The sequence below is a fragment of the Lathamus discolor genome, chromosome 5 (assembly GCF_037157495.1).
Source record: "Lathamus discolor isolate bLatDis1 chromosome 5, bLatDis1.hap1, whole genome shotgun sequence".
NCBI classification, from domain to species: domain Eukaryota; kingdom Metazoa; phylum Chordata; class Aves; order Psittaciformes; family Psittacidae; genus Lathamus; species Lathamus discolor.
The window spans coordinates 80,318,146-80,333,389 of record NC_088888.1 but is presented as its reverse complement, the minus strand read 5'-3'; the positions used below and the strand labels follow the sequence as shown (position 1 = coordinate 80,333,389).

Genomic DNA, 15,244 nt, shown 5'->3' with positions numbered 1-15,244 from the left:
ACCATGGTTCCAGCTTTCTGGAACTTGAACACCAACCCTCAAATATTGTACCCAGGTGACTAAGGCCGGTAGAGTATAAATCTCAGCGTGGATCTGGTGGCCCAGCTGATGTGAAAGGCATGCTACACATGCTGTAAATGAGTACATCGGGAAGAGAAAAATGAAGAGTATAAACACTTGCATTTCAAACCAGGGAAACGCAAACAAGTAGTAAATGAAGGATTAACTAACTCAATTTACAATTCAAAGAAAGAGGAGTTGATATGTGCCACTGGAAAGCTTAAATATTAATGGGGTTGCTGTGGATACTTGTATCAACTACTTAACATCTGTTTTGACATGTGTGCTGTTTCTGCCATCCCTTAACACCAGCGTGAGTGGCCTCTGCAGTTCCCATGTTAGAAAATTCTTGTTGGAAGCTGCCTGCAGCGGAGGAGGAAGTTCAGTGAAGAAAGGGAGAAGATTAAGCTCTTTGTTTAAAAACAACTGATTGAATGGCCCTAGAGACGCCTTAGAAATAAATTACTACTATTGATGTTTCCATGAGTAGAGGCACAAATTAATGCTTACAGCCAGAATGTGAGATGTATTTCACCGCGTACTTCATTTCTGGAAGTTAGAGATGGTGTGTTTACCAAAGGCTTGAGAGCCTGACCTCTTACTAGCCAGTGCGAAGAAAACTGAATTGCAGTTCTGAACGCCTCTATTGATTTTCGGGCAACATTAGCGTCCACATTATTACTTTTCATTAACAATTCACGAATTAGCGTCAGATTTTCACATCGCTGCGCTCCAGCCGCAGAACCAGTGACACGCAGCTGTATCTCATGAAGTCGGTGCTGGAGCGCCCGGGCAGCCGCGGCTGCCGAGGCATCCCCAGCACCGGGCAGCGGCACCAGCAGCAGGCAGCCGCGGGGCTCAGGAGGGGAGGTGGTGGGAGTGTCCGGGGGTGCCATAAGCATTGCCACTGGCAATAAGAGGCGGCCGAAGGGGCACGGGTGCCGCCGGCTCCGGGCGGGGAGGCGCGGCGTGGTGGATGCCTTTTTTTTCCCCCGCAAGCTCACCTTGATGCAGCGGGAGCTAAAGGCCCGCTCTCGGCAGGGGGAGCTTTGTTTTCTCGGCGTTGCTCCGGCACCGAGCTGCGGCACCGCTGCGCTCCGGCGGCACAGAGCCAAAGCTGCCAGGGACCAGCGGGCAGCCCACAGGGTAGACAGCCCTCTCTCGCCATCGCTCGGGGCTGGGTGCACGGCGGAAGCGCCGGAGCAGCTCGTCGGGCTGCGCCGCCCCCTCGGGGGACACCCAGCGGCTCGCCTGCGCTGCCCCGCCCGGACGGCCACGCTCCCCGCCCGAAGCGGGGTCCCGCCGCCGGCAGAGCCTCCCCGGCGCCACCTCCTCCGCGGCTTACGGCAGTTTTGTTACTTTCTCGGACTTAAATGGACATTTCCCGGGAGCACGGGTAGCCCACGGGCACCGGGTCCCGCCGCCCGCTTGCCGCCCAGCCGCAGGCACCGCCGCTGCCTTTGCCGCTTGCGTCCCGGGACGCGAAGGCGCCCGGCAGCGCGAAGCCCGCCTGCCCCCGCCTGCCCGCCTTTCTTGCTGACTTTTTCGGCCGCTTAGAGAGAGCAACAGCTTGCCCGGCCCAGGCGGGCCGAGGGACGCGGGAGGCAGAGGGACGAGGGAGGCGAGAGGCACCACCGAGCCGCGGCCCGCAGCCCTCCTCGCCCCCGCGGCGTCTCCGCCAGCGTTGCGCGGAGCTGCCCCCTCTTCCCTCCGCCCAGTCCCGGGCCGCGGAACCACGCCGGGCGGCGCTGCGGGGGCCGGCGGCGGGGCGCCGCCGCCCGGGAGGAGAGTGCGCCCGGGGGGGCGCCCGCTCCCTCGCCGGGGCCCCCGCGAAGCTGCCGCAGGCCGGCCCGCCGCGCCGGGCGCCCAAAGTGGCCCGCGCCCCCTCGCCCCGCGGGCGCCGCCCGGAGACCCTCGCCCCCCGCTGCCTCCTGCGGCCCGCCGCCGCGGAGTGCCTGGCCGCCGCCGCCCGCTCCCTGCTCCGCTGCGGCCCCGGCTCCCGGGGTGATGCCATGCCCCGCAACCACGGCGGCGGGGAGGAGGGCAGCTCCGCGGGGCTCTGGGTGAAGAGCGAAGCGGCGGCGGGCATGAAGGATGTGGAGTCGGGCCGGGGCAGGGCGCTGGCGAGCGCGGCGGCCCGCGGCGACGGCCTGCTGCTCCTGGGCACCGGCGGCGCGGCCGCCCCCGCCGGGCTGCGGGAGGGCCGCCGCGGGAAGCACGGCGCCCGCATGAGCCTACTGGGGAAGCCGCTGTCTTACAGCAGCGGGCCGAGCTGCCGCCGGAACGCCAAGTACCGCCGCCTGCAGAACTACCTGTACAACGTGCTGGAGCGGCCCCGCGGCTGGGCCTTCGTCTACCACGCCTTCGTGTGAGTACCGACCCGCTCCCCTCTCCTCCCGTCCCGTCCGTCCCCGGGGCCGCTGGCCGCACCTGCCCCGACCAGAGCCGCACCGCGAGGCGCGCACCTTCCCTCTTCCTCCTCCACTCCGCGGGCATCGCTCCGCTGCCGGCGGCTGGTCCACGGGGAGGACAAGTCGCGCCGAAAAGTGCCCGGGAGGCATCAGAGGAGGCGGGGGAGCCGCTGCCACCTGCGGCACGGCGCTCCGCGGGCGGCGGAACTTCCGCGCTGCCCGCGGTGAGAGGTGATGGGGGGGAGGCTGGGGTCACCCGGCAGAAAGCGCCGGAGGAGGGTACGGCGGGGACCACATGCTCGCTTCCCTCCCGGGCGCTTGAGGCCGCCGGCTTGCGCGGGCAGCTGTGCGGCGCTCCCTAGCCGGCCCCGAGGTTAGACGTGGCGAGGGGTACTGGCGCTCCCGGCGCCCCTCCCCGTGGCGGCGGGGCGCGGTGGGTACCCCGGGGGTTTCCGCGGCGTGCGGTTTGCTCCGCGGTCGCCGGGCCCTGCGCGGTTGCGAAGTTGGAGTGGCGCGGCGCGTCGTTGCCTCCCGCGTGTTTTGCTTCCTACGCGTGTCCTCGCCGCGGGGTGCTGCGAGCCAGGGCGACCACCCGCGGCTCTCAGAGCTGGTGTCCCGGCCAGCCCCCCGGGGAAGGGCGCAGTACCCAGCCTGGGCACAGCCAGCCGGCTCGCCGGCATCTGTCATTTCCATTCGCTTTTTCTCTTCTCAAGTGAATCCTCCCGTCGCCCTCACTCTGAAAGAGCCAATGGCTAAAATAAGCGTCCCGTCTGTTCGCTATGTGGGGAGCGGTACCGTCAGCGCTCTGCCAAACCTGGGCTGCTTTAGTTAAAGAGAAGCGCCTGGGAGAGCTGTGTGAGGGGCACCCAAGGCTGCTTAAAGTATAGCTGTGGTCGGTGGTGTGCCTTAGTTCATTAGCAGGCCCCTCTTTTTACGGGTTTTGGTAATATTCGAGGGAAAGGCCCGACTCAAAAGCCTTTTGGGTGGCCGAGCAATACGTGCAATACAGTCTGGCAAGGAGCTGTTGTATGGATCATAGCTCTAGATAGAAACGTTGTGATAAATTACAGAGGAAGGGTGACAGGCATTACTGTATTGGGCGTATAACACAAGGCATTTCTCTGACTACAGAAAATGTATCATAAATAGATCAGTACATTTAATTTATGTGCTATAGGTAACTATATTTCCACGATAGTTGCACGGACCAAGCTAGCGATTACAGCTGCTTCCGTAAAAAGGCAACTGCTCCCTGTTCAGTAGCGTGAAGAGTGCTGCTTCTCCAGCAGCAGGGGAACCCCCAGATCCTACTTTAGTAGAAGTTTTTATAAGTGAAAAAATATTTTGCCAAAAACATGGCAGTCTGATTATACACTGTGTGGATAGATGCATTTAGTAGATCAAAATGGCAATAGATAGAAACTTACTTAATACTGTATTTTTTTGAGGAAAAGGGTCTTTGTCCACTTTAAATTGCCTATTTTCTGTTTTACTGAGAAAATCAACTGTTACAGCTTGAACTTTCTTCTTGGTGGGTGCTTATTTGGTGTATTTTGCTGTTTGGGTTCTTACAGGTGATATCCTGCGGCATAGATGGATTTAAATGAATGCTGTGAGAATCACCAAAGTATTTACTGGGAATTATCTTACTGCAGTGTCTGAAGTTGCTGCACAGAACCTGTATATTGTAGTTTTGGAGCTTTCTCTTTGAGATTATGGTGAAAATCATTAAAACAAGCAAAGTTCAAGTGGGAAGTAAGGTTGACAAGTTTAAACCTCCAAAAAAGAGTAAATTTCCAAACAGAGTGAAGTCATGACACAGCAGCGCTGTAAACAAGGAAGATTGCCAGCTGCGTTTAGATAATTGCCTGCATAGAAAGAGTGCCAGTTTTAATTTTTAATTGCAAATGGCAATTCTGGCAGCTGCAAATGCCAACATTATATCTTTCATCTGAGCAGATCTGTGTGAAAGAGCTTGAAACTACTGTAATATAGAGACACCTAGTAATAATATTACCTTTAAGGATCTGTCACTGCTACAGAGTTGAAGGTACATTTAAAGTTCCATTGGATTTCAATTTGACAGCCATCCTCATTGCCATTCTATAAATTATCTTAATGTTTTTATGTAACTCTGATTTAATGACTACCAGATACTCAGTATTTTTGGTGCTTCAGGCTCAGGTTTTTTTCCAGCCACCTGATCAAATGCAATTGCATCTTGTAAAAAAAAATGTTCTGTTACAGAATTAAAAAGAAAACAAAACACAAAAGCCTCAACTGTTTTTTATAAATAAAGAATCATTAAGAAAAAAAGTCTTGAGACAAGTAGCTTAGAATTGCAAAGACGTTACTAGGTCCATAGATGAGATGTCTGCTCCTACCTCTGGTGAGCTATTCTTGACTGCAGCAGAGCCCGTTACAGCACTCTAGTATTTTGGTGACAGGACTGGGCTATCTGGGGTGAGACTTTTTGTGAAGACCATTGGTCTCCAGAAGTGAAGCTGACTCTGATACTCGGGTTGAAGTAATGCAAGGGTGGTTTCAGAGTTTATGTTTAAAGCCTTTGATCTAGAAGTTTATTGAGTTTTGTCGATTGGTTTTGAAATAAGAGGTGGGGAGTTAAGCATTAAGTTACAAGTAAGAAACCATCCCTGCAGTAATGTTTTCATTCCTCATTTCCATAGTAAAAAGCACTTTTAAAGCTCAGAATTATGCACAGTTCACTCTTTTTTTCTTTTTGCCCTTTCAAATAAGAGAAAAACCAGGCAACCACCTGAGAAACAAGTGTTGTGACCTACGTTGAGAAGTCAATTGGTTAGTTTATTTGTAAATATGAACTTGCCAAATGCTGGAAAACACAGCTGTTCTGCAAACTTCTGCTGCTAGAGGAAGAATTTACTCTTGAGCACGGGCCTTTGACTTCACTATGGTTGTATTGGGGAGTAGAGCTGTAAATCATGTATTTCTTGGCTCCTTTTTGTGCACCTCAGTAGCTCTTTGCATGGAAGCCCTAGTTAAAAATGTAAGATCTTTCTGCAGGTTTTTGGAAAAAAATATACCTCAGTCTTCTGTTCTTAATCATTCAGGAACACCAAAAGTATGAATGCTTATAAAATCAGAAAAGAACATTCATAACATTTGTGAGTCATGAGTCAGTAACTTAAACTCCCGCTAGTAAAATATTTATGCCACACCACATCACCTACACATGGAGCATGTGCATATTTAACACGCGTGTGCCTACATTGAATGCTGTGATATTGTAACTTTTCAAAAGGGTTGTCTTGGGATGTCATAGGATTTCTTTCCATTGTTGCTGTTTAGTTAGATTATTTTTGGTTGTTTGGTTTGATAAAAATGTATAGACATTGCCTTAGAATGATCAAGGGAGAATACCAGATTTGTTGCAGATTTAACTCTGGGTTTCATCTTGAGTTGCCATAAGGGTTTTGTATTATTTTTGCTCTTAATTGACACGCTGAAAAAGACATGGCATGAGATGTTCAGAAAAAAATACTGCTCTTTGATACCATTTATACTGGTTGGATATAAGTAGTTGCATAAGTTTCCTAATTTAACGTGTTGGATTTATTTCAGGAATAATAAAGTTTCTGTTTCTTACTGGCTTCTTTGTAATATATTCCATGCATAAATCTGTACCATTTTTTGTGGGGATGGTCTTCTCTTTACAAAGCCACCACCTTTTGTTCTGGGTGCTTTTGAATCACAAATTGCAGGGCTGGATGTGTGCACGAGGGCTGGATGTGTGCACGAGGGCTGGATGTGTGCAAGAGGGCTGTATCACTTTGTGTGACCTGTATTGATAGGTTTCCATGGGCATCCTCTGTTGCTGCTGCTAGAGATAAGATACTGTGCTAGATGAATGTAAGAGCCTGTGTGATGTTCTTCTTGTCTTTTGCATTATTGATGGAAAAAGGCTGAAAAAATTATTTCAGGGGAAAAAAAAAAAATCTAATGATGCCATCAGAGATATAACTAGCTATTTTAGTTTTCCAGATTGGCCGGAAAGGACATAGCTTACTAATGATCAGATGGCTATTGAGCAGCAGCGTCTTTGCATGGGAGCTAACAGCATCATACTGTGCCATTTGTATAACTAGGGAGGTTCCACACTGTGATTTAAAAACCAGTAGTGTGCAACAGTCTAAGTACTTGCTTTTCTCCTGTTGTCAGAAAGTAGGAGAAATTATTTTATCTCTTTATTTTATCCATCTTCAGCCATCTAATGAACTAGCTCCAGGTGCTCTGTGGGTAGATCTATGGCTTTCAGCTTTTCAAGCATTGTTTCAGAATCAGGGTCTGATATTGTTAGGATAACAGTACCTTTTTACATGCTTTAAGAAACAAATATCAGCATGATGCTTACAAATAACAAATAACAGGGTTGACTAAATAACGTGGCAAAGCAGATCACATTAGGTACTAAACTTTAGTATGCATTTTCTTTCAGGGAGTGACAGTGAGTGATGGTGGATACTTGGATGCACCTCAGTATAAATCGGCAGCATTTTGCCACATCTAAGGCAGTCTGTGATTCTGTATGTGTGCATAGTAATCACTTAAATGTTGCTTGAAGGCACCTTTAGAAGTTGTCCAATATAACTGGAAGACACACCCTTCCCAGTTGTATCAGCCAGGCTTTTTCTAGACAGGCCTTAAACTTCACTGGATGGAGGTCCAACCACCTTGCTGAGTAGCCTGCAGGTCTGTAACACCCAGCTAACAAAAGGGGGTTTGGCATGGGGAGGGAAGAACAGAAGAGCCAACTTGAACCTTCCAAGTGGCAGTTTATGGTCATTCCCCCTTTATGTATTATCTGGCACTAGCAAGAAGAATTTGGCTTCTCTACCCTTGTTATTTTCCTTTAAGTAACTGTAGGCTGCTGCTATGTCACCTGTTAGATCACCCTCTTGCCAGACTGAGCAAGCTCAGCTCCCTTAGCTTCTCTGTGTAAATACGACACTCTCCTGCATCTCTTCCAGCTTCTGCACATCCCTGTTCAGCTGGGGGGGGGCAACTAGGTGACGTAGGGCGAGGCCACATTGAATAGAGGAGAACATTTTCTTCAGCCCTTTCATTCAGATCCTCTGGTGCAGTTGTCTGCTGCTTGCCTTATTTCCGATTAGGGCATGCTGTTGGCTTGTACTCCATCTCCTGTGTCCACAGGAATGCCAAGGCCTTTTCAGTGGGGCTGCCACACAAACAGTGGTTTCGTAGCCTGTATGTATGCGTGGGATTGTTCTGCACCAGGTGCAGATCTGTGCTTTTCTCTTAATTGGACTTCACAGGTTTTATGGTTATATCCTGTATTTTCTTGTGCTATCTCAGTCACTGTACACTGACCAGGAAGGTGGAGATACAGCAATCTTTAAAACTGCTTACGCTTTCACTGTGATTAGCAGAGAACGTAAAATGGTCACCAAAGCTTAATTCCTTATCTTTCCTTGTGTTGTTCATGGTCAGCAGTCCTCTCCTGGAACCCTGTCAAGGGCAATAAAAACCAACTACCTTTCCTTTTTCACTTGTTTTTTTGTTGGTGAGCCATTGCCCACCTCAGGATTTTCAGTAGACAAGTATCAGGAATGTTTATTATGTGATGCATACTAACCTTAGTAAAATACAGCTTAACATTTTATCTTTTGAGGCTTGGTCTGCTAAGTTTTCTCATTTGTACTGGCCTTACTTTCCGACTCAAGAGTAGTGTTCCAGGGGAAACAAGTCATTTGCCATAAAAGTCAAAATCAATCCTCAACTTTCTAGAAAGAACAAAAGGCTTTCTTTGAAAAAGAATCACCAAGACCTGGACTGGGGAAAGTTCAGGCATGAGGACTTTCTTCTATTTGTCATATTTCTCAAATGGGATTAGAAATTGTGTGTAGGAAGACGGGTGGTATCTTAAGTTGTGTTTGGGTTTCAGATACTGAAATAGAAGTACAGCCTTTGTGAGCGGGGTCTTTTCTCTGTTGTAAAGCAAGAAGTAAGTTAAGACCTTTCTTTGTAATTATCTTTTTGCTGTATTTTGTTACATTTTTTCCCTTCGTGCAAAAATCATGCAATTAGTATTATATTTGGGGTGAAAGTCCCATTTTAGATTTGTTTTTCTTGGTGTGCCAGTCTAGGGCATGACATTTGATGTCTTCCTTATTGAGCATCTTGTTTGATGTAGGGACTCTGTGAACTTTCTGTGGTCTCACGATGAAAGAAGTTACCTGAAATTATAGATTTTATTTTTTTTTAGGGGTCAAATATTCTGTGAATATGTAATGTGGCATCAAATGCGTGCTGTCTTAAAGGAGCAGTTGTTCTAGAGGCTGCAAGAAAGATTTTAATTGCCTGTGACAGTGTTTCTGTGACAGATTTTCAGAGTAGGCTCTAGATGATAGCTTCATGAACTAGACATCTTTTATTTTCCAATACTTTGTAATTTTCTGCTTTGACTTTTTAAAGCAAAAATCATGGTATCTGCACAGACTTGATGCTCTTTCCATGCTCCACATCTGATTGTACTTTTAATAGCTATTCACCATGTTTTACTCTTGTTGGTAGCTTAATTGAGCTTCCTGAATTGGATGAAAGTACAACTGAACAAATAATTTTGCATTAGTTGCAAATAATTTCTAGCATCAACCAAATGGAATACCAATGATCATTCAGTCATTAATAGCATTTCCCTACTCATGAGAATAAACATAATTAATTTATTTACCAATACTCAAAAATGCAGTTAAATTTTTCATAATAGTTTCAGTGGAAAGGAAAAGTACACAGCTTGTAATTTTGTTAATTTTTTTTATAGAGAAAATACATAGAAGGAAAACTTCTGTTCCTAGACAATGTAAACTCCTGACATTGCAAATAAAACTCACTGCTGTCAGGTAGTTGTTTCTTAGTAATTCGAAGGTAAAACTTGCCAAGTGTTAAGCATTTTTATATGGTTCAGATTTCCATTACCATAAATGTCTGATGAAAATTACTGAAATTTGCCACTGATTTTAATTGAAGCAAATGTGAGTCTTCTACACACAGGTAAAAAAGATGGAGTAGAAAGCGTAAATAATACTATCTAATGAAGAATCTTCAACATGTACACATAACAGACATCATTTGCTACATTATTACTAATGAGACAGATGTTTATTCTTAACAGTAAATGTTGGGTTTTTTTCCTCTTGCAAACCATTAACACAACACAACATGCATTCTTGGGGTTTTTAATTAATGCTGGTGTATTGAGATTCACTTCTAAATATGCATTATATAAACTGCACTGAGTCTGGGGAAGCTTGTATTGATTTTTTTCTCCTTTCTTGTTTTCTCTGTGAGTTTGGTTGGTTTAGGGGGTTTATTTTTAATTTCGGTTTGCATATTTCCTGTAAGAGAGCAGATGTAGCTTACCCAAGGGATTGCCACCACAGGTCAGTTAAGGTAGAAAGTTCGTCATCAGCTGTGCAGTTTATCAATTGCAAAATAATTTTATGCAGTTGCAGTGCTCCTGTGTGAAGTAAACTTCCTTCAGAGGCATTAATTAGAAGTTCAAAGGCTGTCTTGCAGGTCAGCTGCACATAATCAAGAAACAGTTTCAATTTTCTGTTAAGCATTAGATTCATCTTGTGATAGCTGTCTGAGCTGCAGTGTAATTGCGTTACAGGAAGCTCAGCAAAACGTTCATCAGTTTGGGCGCTGAAGTGTAGTCTCAGACAGTGTCTTCTACTTGACAGATTATGTGATTACTTAATATATACAGACTAGTCCAGTGATTCAGAGGTGGACACAGTCCTCCAGCTAGACATACATGAATTTCTCTGTTTGGCCTTCACCCAAGAAAATCTTGAAACATAAATCTGTTTATTTTCCTCAAAAGAGGTGGACATAAATATGTATGTAAGCATTTTCTTGAAGAGTGAATGATTTTCAAAGGCCTGGAGTACCTGCAGTTTCCTTTCCTTATTCTATTGTGCATTCAATGGGTAATTCAGTTTTTTCTCCCCACTTGTATAGAATGAAGTTTAACAAATGAATCATGCTCTTAAACTGATTAGAAATAATGAAGAAAGGAAGTTCTGTACCTGCCCACTTCTTGATTTAAGCAATATATTCCTGTTTGTCTTGGCTTCCTTCTTGCTTTGAGACTCCCTGGTTCAACAAAGCAAACATATTACACCTTTCAGGATTTCTGCAGAGTTTTAATTATTTTACTGTACTCATACCTGATATTATATGGTAGCAACATGCTGGTGCCAGGAGTCAAATGTGACCAAACCAAGAGAGTAAAAACTTCATGCTTTGAGAGGGAAAAAATGATGCTGAACACATTCAGATGCCTCCCTAGATCACTGCTGTCATAGACTAGAGCATCTGCACACACCCTTTTGAGGTCATTCAGTCAGAAATAGCATCTAACTTCTCCTAGGGCATTAAATTTAATTGCTTTGTTCGGCCTAAGCTCATCCATAACCATGGTAGCTGAGAACTACCCATTAGAAGCAAAAGCACAAATCTTCCTCTTCCAAGCTTTCGTGGCAGGAATGCACTTAAAAGTTACTGCTGGGGCCTTTCTAATTAAGCATAAGGATCCTGACACACTTGAAAGGTTCTTTTGTGGGAAAATAAAGATGAAATATTGTTTTGGATGCGTTTCTGTAAGTAGTGGGGGGGGGGTGGGGGGGGGGTGGGGGGTGGAAAGCCACTGAGCCTTGTCAGTGATTTTGGAAATGCAGGTTGGTCTCCCTAGGAGACAAGTCTGCATCAGTAAGTGCATCTCTTCAGTGGCAAAACTGCCACGTTGTTGGAGATTGACAGGTGATGGCTCAGTCAGAGCGGATGTGGTGTGGCTGGAGCCGCGTCTGCGCTGCAGGCTGGTGAGCAGGCGATGTCCTTTTCCTTTCAGGTGGCCCGACCGGAGGAGAGGCAGTGCTGTCCTGCCAGAAAATCATGCAGTGAACTCATCAGCTTGAAAAACTTTTACACCCAAGAAAGTAATGCTGGCTGAGGTTAGAAGTAGTCTCTAAAATCATTAGGAGGAAAGAAATCTGTTTTTGCTTTTGTCTCTCTGCAGTTGATGCTTTACTGCAGAGTCAGGTTTTTTCACATGCATCAAATGAACCATTGCCACAGGAAGCACAGTGTTGCTCTCTGCTGTGCTCTGCAAAAGAGGTGTGTAGGTGGCAAGAAATGCAAAGCAGCATGTGAATGAGCTACTTGCTCATTGTGCTACTTGTATTTGTACAACAGGGAGGAAAGAAGAGCCTGTGCTGGCAGTTGGAGGGTTTTTCTTATACCTGTTCCTGTCATTTCAGTGAAGTACACTGAAATGTGCTTCAGACCCTTCTGAAGTACAGTTGGGAAGCAGAAGCACAGAATCGTGAAATCACTTAAGTTGGAAAAGGCCTTTAAGGTTGTTCGGTCCAACCATTAACCCAGCACTGCCAAGTCCACACTAAGCCACATACCTAAGTGCCGTATCTACACGTCTTTTAAATACATCCAGAGACAGTGACTCCACCACTTCCCTGAGCAGCCTGTTCCAGTGCTTGACAATTCTTCCAGTGAAGAAATTTCTCCTGATATCCAGTCTAAACTTCCCCTGCTGCAAATTGAGGCCATTTCCTCTTGTCCTATTGCTTATTACGTGGGGGAAGACACTGGCCCCCACCTCACTACAACCTTCCAGCCTCCTTTTCTCATGCTTTTGGCCCAACCTACCTGTTCTTACTAGAAATGTTAACTAAATATTATTTTTTTTCAAGGAGGGTCTAGTACGCTTCCTGTGCAACTATAGTTGCAATAAATATGTGTGCTCCAATGTGATTTATTCAATCACTACCTGTGGATTCACTTGCAACCTGCAGATGTTTTTCTCTTTGAGGTTTTCCAAATGTATCTGTAGACTGAAGATGAAGCAAAATTCAGAATAGCAGAGGAACAGCTTTGCTAATGTCTGTGGGTGTGGTAAAGTTTTATATAATACATCAGTTTGATTAAACAGACATATTTCTTTCCCTTAAACTTAGAAACAATAGAATTAATTTTGTGGTTGGAGATGCTGTCTGGAAAGAAGTTAGCCTTCCTCAAAGATCACACTGACTGCTGACTAAACTTGTGATTTGGCTTCCGCATATTTCCCAGGGTGCTAGAATTGAGGGGTGTAGGCAGTGATGAGGGAGGTGGTGATCCTGAATTATAAATACTCTTTGGAAAGAATTTTTATTTTCATCCTGAAAATGCTTGTAGACGTACTCTGTAGTGGTAGCATTAATAGTTGTAGGAACTTACATAGTAATTAGTAAGAATCATCAAACTGAGTGTTGATAAAAGATCTTTTAGTCAGGGATGATGGCGAAAATTCATCCGAATTAGAGACGTGTTTATGAAGCTTCTGAAGTTATACTTGAGGAATTTTTCTATGAGGAAAAGGCTTATCCTGAAATCTTTGAAGCTACTGCATTATGTATGTGCAGTCACAGCATGAGATGTTGCTATTTGGAGATATTATGTAGGGAGAGTTACGGTGAGAGCACTTGTGGAATTGCAGAGGCAGGGAAAGTTATCGAAGTGGGAACAAAATCATTGAGGTGAAGGAAAATTTATGAATGTCTGCTTGACTGGAACAGTACTTGGCTGATACTGAATATTGCTTTCAGGTTAGAAATGTGTTTGTCTTAACATTATGATTTTAATTAACATTTTCCCCTTTTAGTGTCTGCTTTCTGTAGAGATAAAGCTGAAGTAGCAGTGTGAATCAATTTATTTAATTTATATATAATGAAACATGGTATTGATCTTTACATTTTTCTTCCATTGAGGTCTTGACCCTTTGTGCAGACCTGAAGAAATAATCATAATATTTTTACTACAACATGAAAATTTTATTCACTACCTGAAAATGGTTCTGATTGGTTTTCCTTTGGCAAATGTTCATGTAAACTTCCTTGTGAGACTGAGCCTCAGCTGGTTTATTCCCATCTGTGTCCACTCTCTGCTGGAGCTTAGGTCACTTTTTAACTGCTCTTGTGGGTTATTTGACAGGAAGGGATGCAGCTGGATCAGTACAGTGCAGCCCAGTCTCTGACCTCCAACCAGGCTATACCTACAGTTAGAGGAAAACCTGTGAATATGCATCTGAAATTCCAGTACTGAATAAGCTTTCACTTGGCGAGAAATACACTCCTCAGGGACTTTTTCTTCAGGAAGGAATTCAGTCAGTCTTACTCCTGTCCAGGATTTTTCTCCTTGAAACCATAGCTCAGTTAATGATATCCATGAAATATGAAAGACATCTAAAACTATGATAATATTAAATATTGTTATTGCTGCTGTTCAGTAATGGGAAAGTTGGAGGTGAAGTAGCTGTAGCAAACTGAAGTGCAGTGAAACACCAGCAAGTGTCAGAAGAGAAGTATTTACTTGGAAAAACCCTTTGTATGATTTTGCTCTCCAATATTTTTTCATCTGCCCATATCTGAAGATTTCACTGCAGTGAAAGGTCACAGCATTCTTTTTGGCTTGCCTTTATCATGAGATTTAGGAGTTAATCATAAATAATATAATGGATGGTGACTGGAAACAGATATGTTAAGACAGCACAGTGACATTTAGGATATGATCTGTGTCTGGAAGATAAAGTTAACTAGCAGAGTGCTCAGTATTTATGAAATGTGATTTTATAGAATTTTGATTGTGTTTTTCAGGTTTATTAATCCCTGGCAAAATTGTATTCTTTTCTGTCTTTAGTGTAAAAGCGGCAAATCTCTGTGAAACAAGACCAAAATGAAAACAGTCCTGGATGAAAACATGAACAGTTGTAAAGATTTTGAAGTCATTTAGAAGAGTCAGTCAAGAGATCTGAAGTGTATTTTGATTTTGGGAATGGGATAAGTATGTTAGGGAGGTCCACTTACCTCCCAGTACCTGCATTCAGCATCCTGCAATGAACCAGTGTTTGTCTTAGTCACTCTCACAGGGCTGTGTCTTACAAACATACAGTGTATCTGCTGTTTTCAGTATTTTGCGATGGCTCAGTAATAAACTTCTGTCTTTCAGCGTTAAATGTGAAGCATTCTGTAATGGATACGTGATGTTGGCAGGTTATGCTGTTCCAAGTATGTATTTGTGGATTAATTTCTAACTGAGGGCTGCCTTGCCTACCTCTAGAGGGTGTGCAGGTGACGGCAACAAATCACCACATAGAGTTCATGCTGTTTTCTGGCAGGAGGATAAAACTGGTATCTCACAGTTTAGCCCTGGGAATTGCTGGTCATGTGTTCTAAAACGTCATTAACATTTTAGTTTGATTAAAAACAACAATTAGTGCAGAATACTGGGAAATTATAAGAATACCTTGTGAAAGTGATGGCCCACACAGCTACAGCTCCACAGAATGTCATTTACTGATCTGCCAACTTCTTTCACATAACAAATGCAGGAGATACAAGCTCATGATTAAGTAATACCAAATATTGTATCAGTTTTGTTCTTTGGTGTTCTAGTTCTCTATCTAGCTATCTGTCAGTGTCTTAGATGCTCTGCAAGCAGTGAAGAATCTTCTCAAAAGAAATCTGTCTTTTCAAATAATATGGAAAGGCGGCACAACGGCTTTGTCAGCACCACGCACAAGAATGTCAGTCCTCCCCCTACATTTTTCTAAATGACCACACACAACAACGTCACTGTCTTTTATTCAGGACGATAACCCTGGCGTCACTGTTAAGATGGACTTTTATCATTGCTAATACGATTTCTGTCTACTTAAT

At 44.9% G+C, this 15,244-nt stretch overlaps 1 protein-coding gene across 2 annotated transcripts in view; it reads left to right on the top strand.

Moving 5' to 3' along the window:
• Nucleotides 1-1,873: 1,873 nt before the first annotated feature.
• KCNQ5 (potassium voltage-gated channel subfamily Q member 5) overlaps nucleotides 1,874-15,244 on the top strand; it is a 277,823-nt gene continuing 264,452 nt past the window's right edge. The window contains exon 1 of one of the 2 annotated variants that reach the window (XM_065681426.1): nucleotides 1,874-2,428. In XM_065681426.1, the coding sequence (XP_065537498.1) occupies nucleotides 2,073-2,428 (356 nt within the window). In that variant the 5' untranslated portion in view covers nucleotides 1,874-2,072. The remainder of the gene's footprint in view (nucleotides 2,429-15,244) is intronic. The other variant, XM_065681424.1, reaches the window with a different exon arrangement.